Raw genomic sequence first — 21981 nt, forward strand, 5'->3', positions numbered from 1 at the left:
TTCAGGAATAGACGCCAAACTGCCTAAGAATGAAATAGAGATTTTTTTAAAAAAGAACATACTTGAAAAATGGGCCAGAAGTCTTAGGCACAGCAAGGAAAGTTTTTAACCAATTTGGTGTTTCTGCTGTGATTTTATTCCTGACCAAGTTATTTCATACAAATCATATGGTCTTAGCAGGATTTTATTTAGACTGTAAAGAAGCAGAGACAAGGTGGTCAAGAGCCTTGTGAACAGTGTTCAAGATGTTGGCCTTTAACCGGAGGCTCTCAGGGAGCCACTGAAGGATCTGAATATGGGCAAGATCATGTGGCCACACGATGGAGAATGGATTTGGAGGAAGCAAAGTAAAATGGAGAGGTGGTTACAGAAGCCCAGCAAGAGGAGATGGTGATGTACTGGAGGGCAGTGGGAGATGTTTCGGAGGACGAATTTATGGTGGTTGATAGGGAAACGCTGAAGGAGGAGGCAGAGATGACACCACCACTCTGGTTTCAGACGCAGATCCTCACGCCATTCGCTGGGGCAAGAAGCACCAGAAGAGAAAAGGGTCGGCAGGGGAACACTACAGCTAGATTTGAAAAATGCTGAGTTTGTCCCTCTTCCTTCAAAAAATCCCATTTCACCCTCCATAAAATTAGCAGGAAATTTACACAGTTCACTTAAGCATTTTCTTTCAGATGAGAAATATTATATCTCTAAATGTCCTTAGAGACATGGCCCTAAATTTTTCCTTGAGTTGTTTTCCTGTTCTCACAAGATAGTGGAAACCATTCCATTGCTGAGACACTCGTCTAACCTGTTGTCAGAATCCAGGGGGGGAAGGAATTGCCTGGATTTCTGTCACAGTCCCCATAATCCCCATAGTGAAACTTCTAGAGATAAAGTTTAATGATAGGAACTGACTCATATTAAATATTATTGTTTCTCATTTCCTAAGGTGACAAACCTAGGAACTTATTTTCATGGAAGTTTGTAACAAAAACTATTTATTTTCAAATGCAGGGGAAAGAAACTGAGGATCCAGGGAAAGAGGAAAATTACTAGAAACTATTCACTTAATACCTACTATATTCTAGGCTGGATGTTTTGTATATGTTATCTTTAATCTTTAAAACTATGAGGATTAAGAAGGATATATTGCTATTCCTTCTTTACAGATGAGAAAACTGAGATTAAAGACAGAAAGGAGGCCTCTGTCTGATCTTAAGACCATCATTGAGGACAATGATGAGCAGTTTTCACAGACTGATTCTTCTGTTCAGAGCTTCCTAGATGGTAGGAATGGAACTGGTAGACCTAGTGACTGTGGAAGGTCTCAGCCAAGATCAATTGTGTACAGCTATCAGGGCGGTACCACTGCGAAGTTACTAAACTGCCACAGTTTCCCACAGTGAGAAGAGATTGACCCAAGAGGCCCAGATCAGAGTAAGCCCACATTTATTATTCTGCTCTCTGTATAGAAGTATGTGCAAGAGCATGGCCCAAGTCACCATTCCTGGAGAGCCATGTGCTGCTGTCTAACAGTCACATGGTTTTACATGGCAAACGACGTCCTCTGTGCCCTTAGGGAACAAGGGTGCCTGTTCTCATAGGTTTGCACATGTAGACCCCTAGTGTGCTTGAGAGTTCAGATTCTGACTTTCTCCTTGACATCTGCGCTCACAATGCCAAGGTCAGTCTGTTCTTGGCTAGCCTGAGCCTGTTTGATGTCTAAAGGATGGGTTAGCATTTGCAGCTTGACTGAGAAAGAGCTTATCTGACCCAGAGTATCAGTTCTTTTGGAAAGTTACCAAACTATATAAAACTTAATTTCATGTTTAACATTCCAATATTGAATCTTTAATACTTAATGGAAGTCTTTTACACATTACTTATCTCAGGGATAGGTCTGAGAGAAGACAGTAAAATGAATGCCAAGAGAGGCTTTGAGCTCAATGATCAGAAACGAGCCGGGAGGGAATTGCGCACATCAGCGGTGTGCTCATGCCGGCACACATATGAGGCACCCATTTCCGTGATGACTGGAAAAGTAATGTTGCTCACCTGGGTCTCGGGTGTCACCTGCTGACTTGGCGGGGGGTGGGGGGGCTTTGGCATGCTTTCTGACAACACTTAAACTCAGCTTCTGCATTTGAATAACTGGTACTGCTGTGCGCACATTCCCCCTCCCCTACCCCCCCCCCCCCCCCCGCAGGATCAAATCCAGCATGAAAACTGCTCACTACATGGTGACATTATGGGTAGAAGTAAAGTGGTTTGAGCCCACCTGAAGTTCAGCAGTCATGTCTAATAAATTTATGGAGAGAAACTAGTTCTGCAAATTTGTGGACCCAGAGATGCTTAACTAAGAAGGAATTCCACCAGGAGTTTATAACAGATCGCTCTATTTTAAAGTGAGGAAACACAGCAATGAATTCGCATACTGGTTGCTATTGGGCCCTATTCCATTAAAAAGAGACTTTCAGCTCTTTGAGACACTCATTGTTTTAGCTTCATCCCCAAGAGGCAGGAACTGCGTATGAGCCTGACTGCCGAGTCCTGATGAGGATCCAAGATGATTAGTCGTCCTTCAGAGCCATTGCTGAAGTCTGAGGGCGCAGACGCTGCCACAAACTGCCACTGGGGATCGCTTGGTTGTGATAGAAACGGCCCCAATTAGAAATTTTTTCGAAGTGGTTATTGAAAAGAGACAGACGAGTGAAAGATAGGAAGCATGACCGGGACTTTCAGGGGCTGGAGCTGGATGGGGAACATTGTGGGGACCACAGCCAGCAGCATCTTGACCCCGGCCCTCCCTCGGGCCTCTTCTCCCTCTATCACTCGGCCCCTCCACAAGCTCAGTCCTTCCTCTCCCTCTGGGCAGACCCTGATTCTGCTCACTTCCCACATAGAGACCTCAAATGGTGGCTCCTCTGTGAATGGACAAACTCCTGTGCTTGATGTCCCCTAGGAGAAGTTCGAAAAACTCTGTAGTGCCGCACGCATTCGTATGTTGGCATATACAATTTTCAACACAAGTTTAAATAAGTGCAAAAAATGCAGTGTGCAGCATATTATAAATTTTGGCATTTTACAAAGTTATCCAATGAAAACTAACTACAGTTCCATGGCAGTTTGATTCCCACCAGCATCCATTTAACGGTTTTTAAAAAATATGTTTTATATTTTAGAGCAGCTTTGGTTTCACGGTAAGCAGGGGAGTGGCTGGCTGAGGGTCCAAACAGGGACCTTCTAAAAGCGTGGTGTCAGACACAGGCCCCTCTTACCCGGGTGGCACTGCCTCTTTTGGGTAAAGTGTGTTGGGGCAGTAGAACCTTACTATCCTAATAAAAGCAACTTTATTCAAGAAGCAGCTTCGTTTCTCAATCTGGAAAGTTCTCCTTGCCAGCTGATTCTTTGCAGCTGGTCTGCTCCTCCTAACACAGGGCCAGGTGTTCACATGGCAGTCAGCTGTAACCTAAAGGGTTTCATTTTCCTGGCTGTGCTGGCATGTAGCCCTGCTGTGCAAAGACCAGTGTCGTTGCCTGAAACCCCAAACAGTCCTAAGGACTGAGGACTGTGTCTGGAGAGGGAGCAGCACTCCAGTGTTCACATTAGCCTTTCGTCACTAGAGGCCAGAAGAATCTGGTTTTCAGGAAAGGTATTGGTAAAATCAATCAACTTCAGGTTGCTTGCTTACTGTATTGCTTTTTATTTCTTTTAGTAACATCTTTTATTTTCCTGACTTCAAATATAATATCAATGTATTGTGTTTAAAAAGTTGAAAAACGAGAGAGGAAATTTCAATCATCCATAATGCCCCACTGATATTTTAGGCAATTTCCATTCCTTCGTTTGTTCCGTTTCTTAACTGAACTTTGGTGGTGGTTGTGGTTTATTGTTGGCTGCTCGAGGAAGGAGCAGAGAGAGAACACAACTTCATTCCTCCCCTCAGGTGCAGAAGGGCTCCAGCCACTGGGAGACCCCTCAGGGCCGTCTTTCCTCCATTCCTTTCCCACCTCCCTCTCCCACCAAGGCTTATCTGTACCACCCAGGGCCAGGCCCAGCTGGGAGAGAAGTCCTACAGTAATCACATTTATGGTCCCCAGGATGGCTACTGTTTTAAAGCAGAGTCAGCCCTTGGCTTCAGCACACAGATCCTTTCACCAGCCAGCGTGGGTGTGTGTATTAGCCAGTGTTTGATGCATAAAAGCAGCCTCAGGATCCCAGTGACTTACAGCAACAGATATTTCCCCTCTCCTGTGTCTGCGGGTCAGCTGTCCTTGGCTCCAGATTGTGAGTCAGGTTCAGGTAGTTCCACAGGCCTCTCTGGTCCTCGGCCCGGCAGGTGCTTGTGACACAGCCTCATGGTGAATGGCGCGGGCAGGAGCGGGAGTGGAAACACGCCACCGTCCTCTGCTCAGTGGGTGCACCGACCCTTCCACCTGCATGCTGTCGGCCAAGCGAGTCAGGGGGCCAAACCCGGCCTAAGTGGGACAAGGAAGGACGCCCTGCCCATCCCAGGGAGGCCCTGCCCAGGCCCCTGACCAGGGGCAGCGGGAAAGGCGGGAAGGATGGGGAGCGGTGGGCTGCATTCGTCGCGTGCGCTGTATGAATCCCCAGCTCCAGCCGGACCGGCTGTTCACTGGTGGTCCACAGAGACCCAATGTTTAACTACCTCTGGCCTTTGAACATGATTTTCTTCCTGCCTCAAATGCTCTCCTTTCTCCTTTATTCCTATGTGAATATTGAACATCTTTCAAGATCTAAGTCAGATTTTTACCTCCTCTGTAAAGTCTTCCTTGACCATAGTGATTTCTTCCTCTCTCAAAACCTATCGATTTGGCTCATTTTGAATTTACACAGTATCTTCTATAGCTCCCCCCATCTATAAATACATACAGGGGTGGGTAAAAGCAGGTTAATCATAATAATTAGAGACAATAATTAATAAATAAGCAATGCAAGAATAAACTTTTGTGTCGCCCAGTCGGGTGTGGCTCAGCAGTTGAGCGTCAACCTAGGATCCAGGTGATCGGGGTTCGATTCCCAGTCAGGGCTCATGCCCTGGTTGCGGGCCAGGCAGCCGATCAGTGACTCTCTCATTGCTGATGTTTCTATCTCTCTCTCCCCCTCCTTTCCTCTCTCTGAAATCAATAAAGATATGTTTTTAAAAAAGAAAAAGAATAAACTTTTGTGTACTCACACTGTAAACCTGCTTTTGCCAACCCCTGCATGTAGTCATCTGTCCACCTTTCTATCTATTTATATTTATCTTCTCAATGTGATAGAAAGCTTCTTAAGAACAGAGATATTTTACGTGTAAAGGGTGCTCACAAATATTTGTTCTTGGACTGACAACTGTTTGCTTGATTTACTCTTTATTCCAAGAAGTTGGCATCTGAGTAAGTAACGTATTTCTTCTGTTTCTTTCCTGTCCAGCTGTCCCAAATCTTGAATTTTCAGAAACTATAAGAAAAGAGATCAGGCCATGATTGAAAGTCTCATTTCCCGTTTTATGATTCTCTTATTATTCATCGGATTTTCCAGAGTTTCTTTTGCGACAGATAAGGAATTAACTTCTGAGTCCAGCTGTTCACCACAGAGCAGCTCCAAGTGAGTTGGCTGACCTCGTGCCAGGTGGAATCCCTGGCCCAAAGGCAACCAGTCCTTTCTAGGGACCACCCCTCCCGATCTCCAGCTCAGATTTACTTTGTGTTTTTGCATTTTTCATCAAAACAAAAGTACAGTGTAGCACTGTCACTTGGAAGGGAGGGAGTTATTCAGAAGCTGAAAAAAGAGAGAGGGATCTCAGAGAAAGATGTGGCTGCAGATCCCCCATCCTATTCAGTGGGGCCCTTCACAGTTGAGAAAGGCCCTTACCTGTCCCTGCTGAGGGTGACACACACTCTCCTTTTCCCAGATGGTGATCACAAGCAAGCACATGCTGTGGAGTCTTCCTCAAGTTCTCTTTTCAGCCTTTGAACTCGAACATGATTCGCATTTCTAGGACCCCCATGCAAGATGTGCTTGCCAGTGGCCCTCTTTGAATTTATTCCTGTGACTAGGTCATCTCAGTTGTTTATTGCGGTAAAACGTACATAACACAGAATTTACCATTTTAATCATTTGTAGGTGTGCAGTCAGTGGCATTAAGTACACCCACACTGCCGCGCTGGGTTTTTTCCTGTGGGATTTAGAGCAGAGAAAAATTATGAAAAAACTCAAAGCTCTCGCACTGACTGGCCTTGAGCAAACTCCTTAATCCTCCCGCTTCCTGATCTTTAAAATAGCAATGGCGCTGATCTTATGTGGTTCTTAAATGGATGCAATGAAAAGCATACCTGTAAGGCCTTAGTGTAGCGTTCTGGCAGGTAGTACACGTTACCTGTCAGGGCTAGGCATAGTCTTCAAGCCAAGCATGTAAAATTAAAATAGTTTCTGACCTCTTTATGAAATCACACTAATTCACAATATGCTATCCTTCTAAATAGCAAGTAAATAAAAGACTTGAAAACATATTAAAAGATAATTCAATAAGAATTATAGAAGGAATTGTACTTGACCTTTTCCCTCTGTTTAAGTTAGCAAGTCACCCTTCTTTTGCATGATATGTTTAGGAGATGCCCTAATCCTGCAAATTTTACTTGCAGTTTGCTTCCTTACTCTGTCCAGTATACATTCTGTTCTCAAACTCCAGTATGAATAAAAATCATCCAGGGACAATGTTGGAATGCAGATTTCCAGGTGCATGCCCCACAGATTTCAGTTCAGTGTGTTGGGAGCCCGGGGTCCAAGGGGGATCAGGGATCACACATGCAGAAACACTCCTCTGGTACAAGTAAGCTTCTGTGTCTATATTCAGGAGGGTCCTTAATTTATTCAGTGTGCTCCAGAGGTATATGTTCTAGTTTTAATACATTTTTTCATGCATTATTTTATAAAACTCTACATTTTCACGTAAAAATCCTCAGCTATGACAGCGGTCACTCATACAATCACTTTGTATATTGACACTTCAGCTTTACTGGTGATGCAAAACTTGGCCCTTGGATGCTCATGAATTTTGGGGGGAATTTATGCATTTAACATTTAGTTTCAGCCACCTCATTGATATTCAGAATCAACAAGATATGCTACATAAATTTATACCAACTCTGCTTAGAGAACATGCACCCATTTAGGAGTGCCATGGTCTTCCCTGCCTTGGTTAGGCTGGCTCTCCTTCAAGAAATGCCCTGTCTGCCCTAGCCAATTTGGCTCAGCAGTTAGAGTACTGGCCCACGCACTGAAGGGTCGGGCTTCGATTTGGGCCAAGGGCATGTACCTCGGTTTCAGGCTCGATCCCCGGCCCCGCCTGGTCAGAGCATGTGCAAGAGACAACCAATCGATGTCTCTTTCACACTGATGTTTCCCTCTCTCTCTTCCCCACTCTCTCTGAAAAACCAATGGAAAAAATATCCTCGAGTGAGGATTGAAAAAAAATGGAATGCCCTTTCCACTTCTGTCTGTCCTTGGGAGTTGCCAAGCAGCCCCTCTGTGTTGTGATTGACCCACCAGTTTTTTTTAAATTAAAATTAGTTGCCAACATTTATAAAATTCCAGACTTCAGGCCTCTCTTGATAAGCCAGAACCTTGAGTCCACAGGGCCTTGGAATCCTACATGGTGTCCACCAGCCAGAGCAGCCCCCTTCTCAGGCAGGGGACATGCATTCCACCTTCACTCCAGCCCCAGGCTCTTCCCAGTGCATTAGGGCCTCCCAGCATCCAGCATTTCCACGTGTTCTAGACCATGGAATTACAATCAGATGATGTCGTAGCCTTTACCAGTGTTTTCGATCTTATGTTTGTTTCCTCATTGATGGTGCACTTGGGAGAAAGAGAAGGTTTACTTAGCCCAGTTATGTGGCCGTCAGCACTCGTGAGGCTCTCGGGAAGCACTTGGTTGGCAGCATTCGCTGTGGTTCCCAGTTGACTTGCTACAGGTACATCTCTCTCCAGCCAGACCGTGAGTTCCTGCAGTGGCTGGCGTGGTGATGAAGACTAACTGATCTGACTTCTAATATTTTATTTAGAATTTTTACCTGGATAACAAAGGAAAAAAAGAAAGCAAGGAAAAAAGTGAGATGAATGCTAAGAACAAGGAATGCTTACTTGAGGTAAGTTTAATTTTGCAGAATAGAAGAAAAAGAGGATGTTCATTGTATCTATTTTTAAATTATTTGCTTCTCAGAACAATGGGTGATTCTGAGACACACTGAAATGTTAACTTGGGGTTTTTAAATCACATTATTACTAAATTATAGCTATTTAGATAATTAAATTGGCTCTTTGAGTCACTTGTTTAAAAGTATGGCTTTAGACAGTATATTTTCCTCTTCATGAAGTTAGATTAGTAATTCTTAACTAAAAGACCTATGAATCTGCATAAAACTCATCTCCTTAGGATTCATTGTTTAAGTGTTCCACAGAAGTCAAATGTCAGGATTTCCAAATCTGCTTTACAGTGAATTCTAAGGTGCCCTCCCAGAAGCCAGGTGTGGTAGGAAATCAAAGATTTGGAGTTTGAGACCTGATACAAAGTTGGCTCTGCCTATAGATGTTCCTGTGTTATTGGGCAAGTCCAAGAACCTTGGTCTCCAGGATCTTACTGAATTATTTCAGAGACCCAGGGAGGTGGTGGAAGCGCAGTGTGTCCATTACTGTACAGACATCTGCGATTATCACCATAGGGCTGTCTTCTGGAAGTTCATGTAATGGTTGATTTTTTGAAATTCCTAATGAATTTTCACATAGTAGCTATGCTATGAATCCAGGCTCTGTTCAGTGTGTAATGTAGATGAACACCAGGTCACAGTCTCAAATGGGCAGGCATGCTGGAGCCCCAGACAGGTTTTCTTTGTCCTTGACAACCTTTTCCCGAGTTAGTAGATTTTGGATTTCACTTGATAAAACACAAGACCTGGTGATGCCCTGGCCCACATTCCCACCTGGAGTCAGTCTGCTGATGCTGAAGAGCACTGTCTCCCATGCACCAGGGTCTTTCCCAGGTTCCCGCACATGTTTCCATTACCTCCAGGCCTCGCAGCTCTGTATCAGAGGATCAGACCCCAGAACCTTGCTGCCATGCCCAAGGTCCCACATTACAAATTCTGGTTCTTGGGAACAAGATCACAGTGGACATTTCCCAGGGAGGCCCAATAGTGGGAATGGGGAGGTTCTTTCTGCATTTGCCAGACTCCAGGTTGAGTTGAGGAAGATAAGGCGCCAGGTGTCCCCAGCAGCAAGGAGATTGGAGTTCTGAGCATACATACGTAGTAGTCAACACTGGCAGACGTGGAGGGCTGTGAGTAGTTTCCCCACACAGCCATTTGTTTTCAATCAGTGCTTATACATCGGCTACTGTAAGTCCGGGACTGGTTATGCTTGATGTATACAGTTGCCTAAAGCATTCTTGTTAGAGGACTTCAGCAGTGTTTTAAAAGTTTGGATGTGAACACAAATACAAAGCATGTTCTGCTCTGAAAAACGAGCACTATGCAGCTTTCTAATTTGGCCCAAAAACCTGACTGAATTTAAGAGATATTGACAAGACAACTAATACTAGCTAAATTTGGAGGAAACTAGAGGGAATGTGAACAGAAAAATGTACCTCAATTCCACTACGTATAAATTTACTTGAAGGATACAAAATTAGAAGTTATTCTACCTCTATGAGACTGAATGAAAGGAGGTTGAGAGTTACAATAGAAAGCAAAAAATAAGTTTGAGTATTTGAACTGGAAGATGGAATAATATGTGCAATTTTACTACATTGCTTTTTAAAAGAAATTTACTAAGAACTGTAAATCTATGCAAGTTTTGACCTTTGAAAATCTACATCTAGAAAAATGTACTTAGGCAGTATCCTTTCAGACATCATAGTATTAATAAGCCTTCTTCATTCTTTGATAAGAAAACCATCCCAAGTTATTAACATACACATATTTGATGTATAGAATTATACATTGTAATTTTTCTATTTCCTAGCAGTGAAATAGTAATCTTTTTTGCTTACAGGAAAAGTAATAATTTTTTAATTTGCCAACTTATAAGAATAATAGCCTTTAGTACTTTTCTTACCATATACCAAAATTTTACTCACAACCTTCTTTATGAGGTAGGAACTATTATTACTCCATTTTTGCAAGTAAAGAAACTGAGGTTTAGTGACTTGCCCGCTGTCATAGAGCTAAGTGGTCAAGAAGCCTTGAAGTCTAACTCAGGAGCCAGGACTCAAGCACCATGGAATTCTCCTCTTTAGGCAAAAAGAAGGCAATACAAACATACTTTCAATCAGAATTGTAGACAGAAATGACTTTTAGTTTAAAGGCTAGTTTGCCACAGTTTGTTTAAATGTGAACAAAATGTGTTTTATCTTTCATGTGTTTATACAATTGGAATCTCAATTTCAGGAAAGTTTCTGCGGAACATCCATCATTGTGCCAGAACTTGAAGGAGCTCTCTATTTGAAAGAAGATGGAAAGAAATCCTGGAAAAGGCGCTATTTTCTTTTACGAGCTTCTGGAATTTATTACGTACCCAAAGGAAAGACTAAGGTCAGAAAGGGGGGAAAAATAGCAAAAAAAAAAATTTCATGAAAGTGAAACTAAAGAAATACTCAGGTGGCAATTTAAATACACTCTCTTTGTTGTGAGAGTGATATTATTACAATGTTCATACAAATACATACCCGATTGGGACAGAATCACAGGATTCCTTCTGTAATTTTTCCCGCAGCTCTCTCTCGAAGGTGAAGAATTTTATGCGTTTTAAAATCAGGTTTCAAAAATTATGGCCAAAGCATTTTTCTAGAGATTAATTTGTTTCTTCATATATTTATTCCTGAGGACTTTTCCCCCTGTATTTATTCTCTTGATCTATAGTCATTATAGTAAAACTTTTATCTAGAATCAAAGAGGTATTAGAAGTCTTGATAGATTTTCATTTAGATTTTAGCCCTGATCCTCTGAACATTGGAGTTGTATTCTGAGGTGTACTATATGCATTTTCACATGTAATTTAGCAGAGTACCTTAGATGTCAATTTAACTCTCCTTGGTGATTCAGGGTTAGTGCCTCAAATCTACAAGCAGACAGTAAGTTTTTCCTTGAAATGTAATTTTAACTCTCATTCTGACCATTAGCTTTTTCTTCTCTTTCTTTCTTTTTTTTTTTTACTTTTTAAATTTATCTTTATTGTTGAGAGTATTAGAGGTATACAATTTTTCCCCCACAATTGACCCCCTACACTTCCCTCCTGCCCCCTTCCCAGGCCTTCACCCCGTTATTAACTGTGTCCATGGGTTATACATATAACTTCTTTGGTTAATCTCTTCCCACCGTCCACTCCCCTTCCCTCTTTCCTCCGAAATATGATCGTCCATTGCATGTGTCAATGTCTCTGTATCTATTTAGTTTGTCAGATTCTTTTGTTCATTAGCTTCTTCTTAGAGAAGACCCTTCAACATTTCCTGTAGTGCTGGTTTGGTGGTGATGAACTCCTTTAACTTTTCCTTGTCTGAGAAGCTCTTTATTTGACCTTCAATTCTAAATGATAGCTTTGCTGGAGAGAGCAATCTTGGTTGTAGTTCCATGTTTTTCATCACTTTGAATATTTCTTGCCACTCCCTTCTGGCCTGCAAAGTTTCTGTTGAGAAATCAGCTGACAGTCCTATGGGTGCTCCCTTGTAGGTAACTAACTGCTTCTCTCTTGCTGCTTTTAAGATTCTCTCTTTGTCTTTAACCTTTGGCATTTTAATTATGATGTGTCTTGCTGTGGGCCTCTTTGGGTTCCTCTTCTTTGGGACCCTTTGTGCTTCCTGGACTTGTAAGTCTATTTCTTTCCCCAGGTAGAGGAAGTTTTCTGTAATTATTTTTTCAAATAGATTTTCAATTTCTTGGTGTCTTTCTTCCTCTTCTGGCACCCCAATAATATGAATGTTGGGCCTCTTGAAGTTGTCCCAGAGGCTCCTTACACTATTTTCATATTTCTGGATTCTTTTTTCTTTTTGCTCTTCTGGTTGGGTGTTTTTTGTTTCCTCATGTTCCAAATTCCTGATTTGATTCTCAGCGTCCTCTACTCTGCTGTTGATTCCCTGTAAATTATTCTTCATTTCAGTTCCTGTAGCCTTCATTTTAAATTGGTGCTTTATTATGTTATCGATTTTCTCAGTTATTTCCCTAACCATCTGCTTAAACATCCTTATAACCAAAATTCTGAACTCTCTGTTAGCTTGCTTGGATCTATTTCATTTAGTTCGTCTTCTAGAGATTTCTTCTGTTCTTTCCTTTGTGACATGTTTCTTTGCCTCCGCATTTTGACTGCTTTCAGGTGTTTGTTTCTATGTAGTAGGTAGAGCTGCTATGTCTCCTGGAATTGGTGGAGTGGCTTTGTGTAGTAGGTGTCCTTTAGGGTCCAGTGGCTCAGCCTCCCCAGTCACCTGAGCTGGGCATTCTAGGCGCTCCCCTGTGTGGGCTGTGTGCACTGTCCTGTTGTAGTTGAGCCTTGGTTGCTGTTGGCTTCCCTGGGAGGAACTGACCCCCAGGCCAATGAGCAGTGAGGACCAGCTGCAACTACAGAGAGCTGCTGTGCTGGAGACACCCTTATGGATCAGGATTTACTTCAGTGGAGCTTTGGTGTTCACCAAGTGCACCCCTTGAGTGTCACTCGTGGATGTGATAGGGTTGTAGTCCAGCGTGGTAGAGTCTAATCACCAGGTGCACTGTCTCTGGGGCCTCCTGGGAGGTGCAGAGTCAGCCTGTACCAGTGCCTTGCCCAGGGCCACCCAGCATGAGCTACACAGCAAACCGTAGTTGGCTGCTACTTGTGCTGGGCTTGGAGGTGTCCAGGAGAGGCCAAGCTATGAGCCAGTGCAGCTGCCGCTAGTGCCAGGCCTGGGGCCACTTATCAAGCTGTATGGGGCATGCTGCTGCTTGTTTGAGATATTTTAGGAAAGTCCTAAGCATGAGGCTTGAGAGGCCACTTGAATAGAAAGGCCTCTGGAGATGGCCTGGATGAGCTGCAGGTGGTGAGGGGCGGGGCCTCCAGGATCATGGGGCGGGGCCAAAGGTGTGAGGCAGGCGCTGGCGATTCAAATATGGCGCCTGCCTGCCGGCTGTGTGCGGGGAGGACTCGCCAAAGAGCAACGGCCTCTGCCAGCTCTTCTGCCTGGAAGGAAGCTGCCCCCCCACCTCTCTCCCCGACTTCAGGCAGGTTAGTTCCTCCCCAAGTGTCCCAGGTCCTTTCCGGCTGCTGCCCGGCGCTGGGCTCAGAGGGAGCGTCCGAGTGAGTCGGTGCCGGGCCCTTTAGAGGAGCTGCTGGGGCTCCCGCAGCCTCCGGGACCCTCAGCCACAGTCCCCGCTGGTTTCACAGCCCAGAGTTGTGGGGACGTCTCTTCCCGGCCTGGAGCCCTGGGCTGTGGGCTGCTGTGGGGCTGGGACCCCTCGCTCCTCCGGGAAACCTCCGCGGCCGAGATTCCCTCCCAGGTTTCAACCGCGACACCGGGTGTGGGCCTGCAGCACATCTTTGTGATTTAGCCCCCATCCGCCCGCGTCTGCGCCCCTCCTACCGGTCTCGGTGCTTCTTCAGGTCCCTGGTTGTGGGGCTTCTGTTCAGCCAGGTGTCAGGAGGCTCTGAGGGATGGTGGTTCTGTGTTTTAGTTGTGATTTTGATGTGGTTGCGGGAGGCGGCGGGTGCAGCTGTTACCTACGCCGCCATCTTGTTGTTCCGCCCCTGACCATTAGCTTTTTCAAAGGCCCTTCCTAGAGGCTCAGGGCATTTCCATCTTTTGTTTACCTTTTAAAAACTTTAGAATATTTCTCTCATCTATATCTGGGGAAAACAGAAACATTTCGCCTTCACTGTCCAGTCCCGGGCACCACCAAATGGCATATTTACAAATTGCGGGCTTCCGATAGGCTTGCCCCACAGTCCCATGCAGGTGAAGTCACGGTGACGGTCCAGGTCTGTCGGGACTCTGTAGGGCTCTGTCACCTCGGTTGGAACGCAGGACAGGCACTATGGATGATGCTTGGCCCACGGCAGCTACTGCTCCTCCTTCGTCTCAGTCTTGGAGCTGCCACTGTTCCAGCCCCACCATCCTCAGTCCAGTCCCACTCCGGGGATGTCACAGTTGACCGACGAATAATTTGTTTTATTTTAGAAATGTTATGTCTTTGGCATTTATGTATAAATGAGACATAAATAAACCTACCGCAAACAACACAGTGCTATTAGAGTAGGACAAGGGCGCTCTCTCACGGCTGCTGTTAACAGTGGAGTGGAGGAATCAGCCAGGAAGGCAAGAAAAAGAATAAGAAATGTATTTATTGGAAAAGAAGAGGCAAAAATTCGCTATTCATTGTTGACACGATTGTCTACCAGACAATGTTAAGACACTCAGCGGAAACACTATTAGGACCAAAAAAATTTACCAAATCAGAAATTGTTTTCCTTTATACAAGCAATATACAAATTAAAATATAATGGAAAATGTTCCATACATAGTAGGAATAAAAATGCAAAATACCTAACCATTAACAAGAAATGTTGAAGGCTTATATGGCATAAAATATAAATTTTAATAAAGGGAGTGAAATAACTGGATAAGTAGAAATGTGACAGGTTACTAGATATTGATGCTCACCCCCAATATTCTATATATTCAATCCCTAATTCATTTTACTTGAAGTTCACACTGTTCCTAAAATTAATCAGAAAGGTTATACCCCCAAAATTGTGAAGAACATTGAGATAGAACTCCTCCCCTAAAAAACATAAGATAAAAGTAGGATAGGTAGACACAAACAGATGAACAGAGAGCCATCTGCTCTAAAGGAAATTAAAGTAAGCATTTTACAGCAGTGGGGAAAGAATGAAGTATTCAATTAATAGCATTGAAATAAATGTACATCCACTTGGAAAAAAGTTTCCAGGCTTATACCATGTTCCAAATTAAATTCTAGACTAAGTAAACATATTTAGGAAAAAGGGAATATAAAATCTTAATAGAAAATATACATTAATATTTTCATAATTTAGGGGTAGGGAAGCCTTCTTAAGCAAGACTAAAAACTCAAGATTATAAGGAGAAAATTGACAGGTTTGACTGTACAAAGTTGTTCTTAATCCCTCATGGCCAAAGATCCAAACAAGAAATTAAAGATTAGCTATAGAGCCAGAGAGTACATCAGCAGCATGTATAACCAAATGTGAAGATCCATAAAATACAAAGAGTTCAGCAAATCAATAAGAACAAGATAAACATACTCGTAATAAAAAAAAGATAAAGCTTAGTGAGAACTGACAGAAAAAGAAATATCAGTAGCCACTGAATAATTAAAAAGTTGCTCCACTTATTAAAATCAGGGAAATGTAAATTGGTGAAATATTTCCTCCCATGAGACTGATAAAATTAACAATATTGATAATATCCAAATTTCAGTAGGAGGGGTAAGAGAAACAGGCACTCTCATGCACAGAAGCTGGAATGTAAATTGGTATGAAACAGTATTTATAGTAAAATCACATTATGTTTTTAAAAATTGTGTGTGTGTAAGAATATGTATGTATGTGGGGATGTCTACACATACATATGTGTACAAATGCTTACCCAAAAACATCTGGAAGAATACTACCAAACTATTAACGATAGTACTTATGGAAAAGAGTGGAATTACAAAAGGTAGTGATGAAGGAAGATTTTCATTTTATTATATCTGTATATATGCATTATTCTTTCAATTATAATGCATATGTTTTATTTTTCTAATTAACAAATGAAAACTTTGAAAATCAAGAAGAAAATACCATACAGGAAAAAATGAACAACCATAAGTAAAGGCATAACTGTGCACTGAGGTGTAGCAATTCTTCCCTTCACTCTTTATTCACTAACTAGGTAAAGAATTACAGAAAGTGATGGGGAAAAAGTAATAGGACAAATTTGTCATTGAAGTGTAACCAAATATGTAGATTAGAGGTGACAGTCTCCACGTTATAGGTGGAGGAGAGGTTCCTGTTTCCATAGCAGCTCCATCAGCCCTGAGGAGAAAGCGTGAAAGGAATCTTTTTCTCAGGAGGAAATGCATGAAGTGTGCACTGATTTACTGACGTCACATTTACCTCTCGTTGTTCCTCCTAAAGGGGACTTTTTTTTCATGCTCAATCATGAAGTCCATCACTGACTTAGAATGGCAAAAGCCAAAATGACATTTCTGACAAGGTGGCCGGCCACCTGGTCTTGTGCATCACTAATGATGTCTCAGTGACGGCCGTCAGCTGTGACCCTGGGGGTCCATGTGCAGGAGCCAGGACAGCAGTAGGATCTTTCCCTCTACTCCTGGGCCTGCGGAATGAACTCCCTGGGTGACCTCCTTTACCTCTGAAAATGCTTTTAGAAAGCTAAACATGGTGGATGCTTCAATAAATTACCTGAAATTGAATATTTTTCTACTAAAATGTCATCCTTAGTTGTGCCATCAAGAACAACCTTGGGAAAATATTAACTGTCAACTGTGTTACAGTTATTTTTTTCCTTCTCTTTCAGACATCTCGAGATCTGGCGTGTTTCATACAGTTTGAAAATGTCAACATTTACTATGGGACTCAGTGTAAAGTGAAATATAAAGCACCCACTGACTACTGCTTTGTTTTAAAGGTATGTTGTAAGAAGTCCTTACTTTATGTCTATAAGCAATTTGAGTTAATATTTCCTTTTAAGGAAAAAAATATTAAATGTTATATAGTTAACCACAAGTATAATAATATAATAAGCTTTTTATTTTAAACCAAAATAGGAAAAGGAGGGAACATTTCTGCAAGTTCAGATCATTCCCCAAGTCTACAACTCACAGTGAATCTGTCTGACAGTGTGGTGACTGCCAGAGGGGAAGGGGTGGGGCAGTGGAAGAAGGTAAAGGGGATAAATGGTGACTAAAGGAGACTCACCCCGGCATGATAAACACACAATACAACAAGCACCTCAAACCTATATAATTTTATTCACCAATTGCCACCCCAATCAATTCAACTTTAAAAAAAAAGAAAGAAAAAGAAAAAAGTAAAGGGAATCTGTCCCGGCTTCTTCATCACTTATGAAAATGAAAGCTCTACATTTTGAACAAATTTTATGTATAATTTTATTGATAATACTGACTAAATTTTTCAGATCTTTATTTATTGGACTCTTATTCCACTGTAAGAAGTTTTTAGAAATTAAGAATTTAACAAGATTTCCTAGAAAAATACAGAAAATATAAAAACTAGGAAAAAAAATCTTTTTTTTGCATCGGTTTTGTTTTTTTCTTAGTCAAATACAATAATTGGGCTCAGTCTTATTTAATAATTTTGACTACTAAGTAACCCATCCCTACACATTTACTTTTATTTATTTTTTATTATTATTATTATCGAATAATTGGTTGACGTGATTGGCTTCATTGAGGGCTCAGGATAATGTGTGGTGTTTATTTAGATGTTCATAGTCCACTTTGTTGTTACTGAGCATCTACTTTCATTACAAATAATAATAACAACAACCACTATTCTAGCTCAATCAGCCTGAACTCCCCCAGTATTTCTCAGCCAGGGCAATTTTGCCCCCCAGCAGACCTTTAACAATACCTAGAGACATTTTTGTTTGTCATGACTTGGGCTGGGGCTGTTACTTCTTATCTCTGATGGGTAGAGGTCAGGGACAGTGCTAAATACCCTACAATGCACAAGGCAACCCCTATAACAAAGGATTAGCTGCCCACAAATGTCAGCAGTGCTGCTGTTGAGAAGCCTGCCTTAGACAGAGTAGTCCAGGATAATGGCTGTACAGGGACGGGGGAAAGAGAGAGAGCAAGATTCATTCATTCATTCATTCATTCATTCATTCATTCATTCATTCAGTATTTACTGAATGCCAGCTATCTGCTAGGCACTGTCCCAGGTGCCAGGAATACAGAAGTGAACCAAACTTACGATAATCTCTGTCCTCATGGAATTTACATTCAGTGTGAGGGAAATGGCAATAAGCAAAAAACATGTAATGTGATGTCAGGGCATGATGAGGCTATGGATATAAAGCAGGGTAGGGGACAGATGTGCCAGGACTGGGGCCAGGAATTCTTTGGGTGAGGTGTTCAGGAAAAGGCTCTCCAAGGGAGTGACCTTTGACCAAGGGATGTGAGTGAAGTGAGCGAATAAGAATTATCTGGAGGAGACCGTTCCAGGAACAAGAACAGTAAGTGCAAAGGCCCTGAGGTGGGGCCTGTTGGGGTCAGAAGAAAGAGAGAGATGAGAAGTATTCCCCCGCCTACTTCAGGTTCCTACACTTCTCTGTTCCTGGGATAGAAAGGGTAATGAGAATAATGGCAAACACTTATATAGAATCTAGGATGCAGTGTTTTAAGAATTTTACATATATTAACTCATTTAATCCTTTTATCAATCTTATGAGGTGAGAATCCATGATTCTCCCTAGTTTATAGATGTGGAACCTAAGCGAGGATGAGAAGCCAGCTGGTGACTCAGAGACCACCTCTCTCTCAGACACTGTTTACTATGAAACAAAATATCTTCTCTTATCCACCATACCCCCACCACCAGCGCCCTTGAACTGTGTCTTCATTGTGTTCCTATCTGACCCCAAGGCCCTCGTTTGGAATCCTGAGACCCTGAAAAATCACCAGAAGGGAGGCCTTCATTTCCATGTGGGCATTTGTGTGCACTTCATCTCTGGAGTGTTGCCTATATCTCTCAAGCAGGGAGAAGGTTCTGGAGAAAGATTCTGAAATTGGTCAGTAAACTGGCTGAATCACAGTCAGGAGAGGCTCATTAGAAATAGATTACGTCAGGACACGTGCCCAGATTGCTTGCAGGAGGCAGCCGATCAATGACTCTCTCTCATTGTTGATGTTTCTATCTCTCTCTCTCCCTTCCTCTCTCTCTGAAACCAATAAAAATGTATTTTTTTAAAAAAAGAAAGGAATACAGATTACTGAATCAAAATGTTTAAGGATGGGGCCCAGAAATCTCCCTTTTTATTAAGCTCAGAGCGTTAGAAAGTATCCTAAGTCTGGTAATGAAATACCCTTCCGAGTGGACAAAACAGGATGAAAGTTGTCAAAAGGAGCAAGGGCCCAAACCATAGGGCTCAGCCACCAGAGACTGGAACAGGGATGTCTGGCAGGAGAAAGACAAGATTTCAGACCTAGAAGTCCCAAGATGGGATTTTAGACATAGTGAACAGTCTCAGTTTCCCGTGCTGACTCACACATTTGGGACTAGGTCCTAGAGTCATAGCTTGAGTTGAATTATCAGACTGGAACACAGGTTATCCTGGGCTTCAGTGAGAATGGAACACTGAGACCCGGGGTATTGGACTAGAACTTCTGAAACCCTTCTATCCAAGACCTATGCCTTCAGGAAAGAGTCAGGGCCTCCCTGACGGGGAAGAAAGCTCAGAGGTGGAGAAGCCAGCAGGCCTCATGGATCTAGGAACCAACAAGGGTCAGAGGCAACCCTAGTGGAACATGCATTTCCGTTTTTCTCACAATGACGATCAGTTCTGTCCTCAAGCCAATTTCTTCATGTGCAGTCACCCTGCTCATTTTGTTCTTTTACATGCTTGTCAGTTCCTTCCCAAAACATTGGCAATATCTATAAATTTGCTGAGTATAAGGCTCTATCACAGTTTGGAGAACTTGATTTATGAACATTTTGGTCACATATTTCCCTTTCTGACCACTATGAAAAAAAAATTGTTGATATTCAAATATTTCATTAGGATAAGCAGATTTACAGAATTCAAACAACGCATACATACATTTCAAAAGGAGTTCAAGATGTGGAGAAGCATGTTAAGAGATTGCATGATTCCATGGACACACACTAACAGATAAGTCCAGCCCAGAAGGTTTTTATTCAGTGTGAGCTTACTGATTATGCCAGACCACGGCGGATGCTATCAGAAAAATTGGAATTTGAGTCCTGGCCTTTGACCATAACCTGTCAACCCTCACAAACTCCTTTTTGCAGTCCCTCTGAAGATGACTGGCACCATCACCCACCGTATCAGTTTCCAGGGGCTGCGATAACAAAATACAACAAACTAGGTGACTTTAAAGAACAGAAATGTATCCTGTCACAATCCAGGATGCCAGAAATTCAAAATGGAGACATCAGAAGAATTGGTTCCTTTGGAAGGGCTCTGAGGGAAAAATCTGTCCATGCCTGTCTCCTCTCTTCTGGCAAATTCCAGTGATCCTTGTCATTCCAGGGCTTATACCTGCATTACCTTAGCCTCTGCTTCCATTATCATGTGGCCATCTTCTCTCCATGTGTCTATGTTTTTTCTCTTCTTACAAGGACACTAATCAACAAATATTCTATTTCGGACTTTGACAGATCTTTGGAGGGAACACAATTAAACCCATAATCCCCACCTACTTTTCCAAGCTAGAAGAGAAATCATCCTTGAAGTCCATTCTCTTCCCTTTCTTAGCCAGTCCATCATCAAGTTCTGATTTTCCCTCAGAGACGTCTCTCCTCCAGCCCTCCCTTTGTCTGTCCTTCCTCTGCACTGCAATCCACCTTCCACATAGCCACCAGTTCTGCCTGTATTACTCTACTGTTTTAAAATGTCTGATAGACCCACTGCCTAGAGGACAAGTCCAGATACTAGTTCAACACATAGCCTTGGGCTCCATGACTTCTGTCCAGCTTATTTTCTGCCTCTTCTTTCCATGGCTCCCAGGCCTTAGCCACACAGACTTTCTAGATGCTCCTTAAATGTATTACAACATTCTATCACTTTCTCAGTCTGTTTTCAAAATTTACTATGAAATGTACCATGTCACAGAGTAATCATATATTGTGTACATGTGTGCCCCCCAGCAACAACCCTCGGCACTCCTTCTTAATTATGGTGTGAGCCTCCTACTCATCTTTATTTACCTAGGGCTTGGTATATTTCCAGGCACCCAGAGGTATTTGTTGAATGTGTGGAGCCTTGGTTCTAGTTATGGTTCTGACACTCTCTTTGGACTTGGACAAATGGCTTCCCCTCTCTTGCACTTGGTTTCCTCATTTGTAAGTTTAGAAGATCTGTAAGTTCCCTTTTAACAGGAAACTTACAATTCTGCAATTGCCCAGACCTCTGTGTTCTGTGCCAAGCTTCTCTCTTTTTATGGTCAGAAACAATCAAACCAATTGCGGAAGAGTCTGGCTGGTGGCACTGAACCAGAATTTTTCCCTTAAACTGCTTTGCAAATCATTTTTCAACAAAAGTATCAGTTTGTCAGTAAACCCCTTGGCGAGGTCCCAAGACATCTGGAGAACCAGCACAGTGACTTGCTATATGATGTCTTGGGAGCCAAGAGGATTTGTGTTAACAAGGGAGCCAGGAAGGAGCCTGGTGTCCACTAGGTAGCTCATCTTAGAACCATAAAATCTGAGGATTGCCAGAGATCCTCGAGATCATCTGATGCTTAATTCTACTGTATATGTTCGTACTGCACATGTGGTGTAAGGAAGTTAGTGCAGCTCGTTCCACTAATGTTGGAGAAAATGAACCAAGATCTGTACATCTGCCTCCTCACCATAGGAGGAGCCACTGTTAGAACTCAAGTTCAAGAGCTCTTGCCTCTGTTTATGCTCAAAAGCCATATGTTTAAGGGAATGACCACATTTTACTCAATTTGGATGAAATTTATTGTACTCTTTAAGTGGATATCTCTATACAGACCGCTTTGTGAATTTCATGGCAAGTACAATGTGAGTTATAGTCTGCTCCTGGGAACCTGGCTCTCATATGACATGCACCAAATAAATAAATAAATACTCAAAACTTCTAATATAGCAAAACCAAGTCAACAGTATCACCTTTTTTAATTTCTCAGAAAAAAAAATAGCTGCTTTCTAAGAACCATTTTAAGCACTAAATTGCTCAAGAGACAGACCCATGTTTAC

General features: G+C 42.5%; 1 protein-coding gene across 1 annotated transcript in view; it reads left to right on the forward strand.

Annotated features, from left to right (window-relative positions):
* Positions 1–21981, forward strand: part of LOC308553119 (amyloid beta A4 precursor protein-binding family B member 1-interacting protein-like) — a 97167-nt gene that overhangs the window by 58849 nt on the left and 16337 nt on the right. The window contains exons 8-10 of the mRNA XM_081128805.1: positions 8058–8141; positions 10437–10580; positions 16571–16681. Coding sequence (XP_080984931.1) covers positions 8058–8141; positions 10437–10580; positions 16571–16681 — 339 coding nt within the window. The remainder of the gene's footprint in view (positions 1–8057; positions 8142–10436; positions 10581–16570; positions 16682–21981) is intronic.

This window comes from Miniopterus schreibersii (genome assembly GCF_964146895.1).
Source record: "Miniopterus schreibersii genome assembly, chromosome: 1".
NCBI lineage: Eukaryota > Metazoa > Chordata > Mammalia > Chiroptera > Miniopteridae > Miniopterus > Miniopterus schreibersii.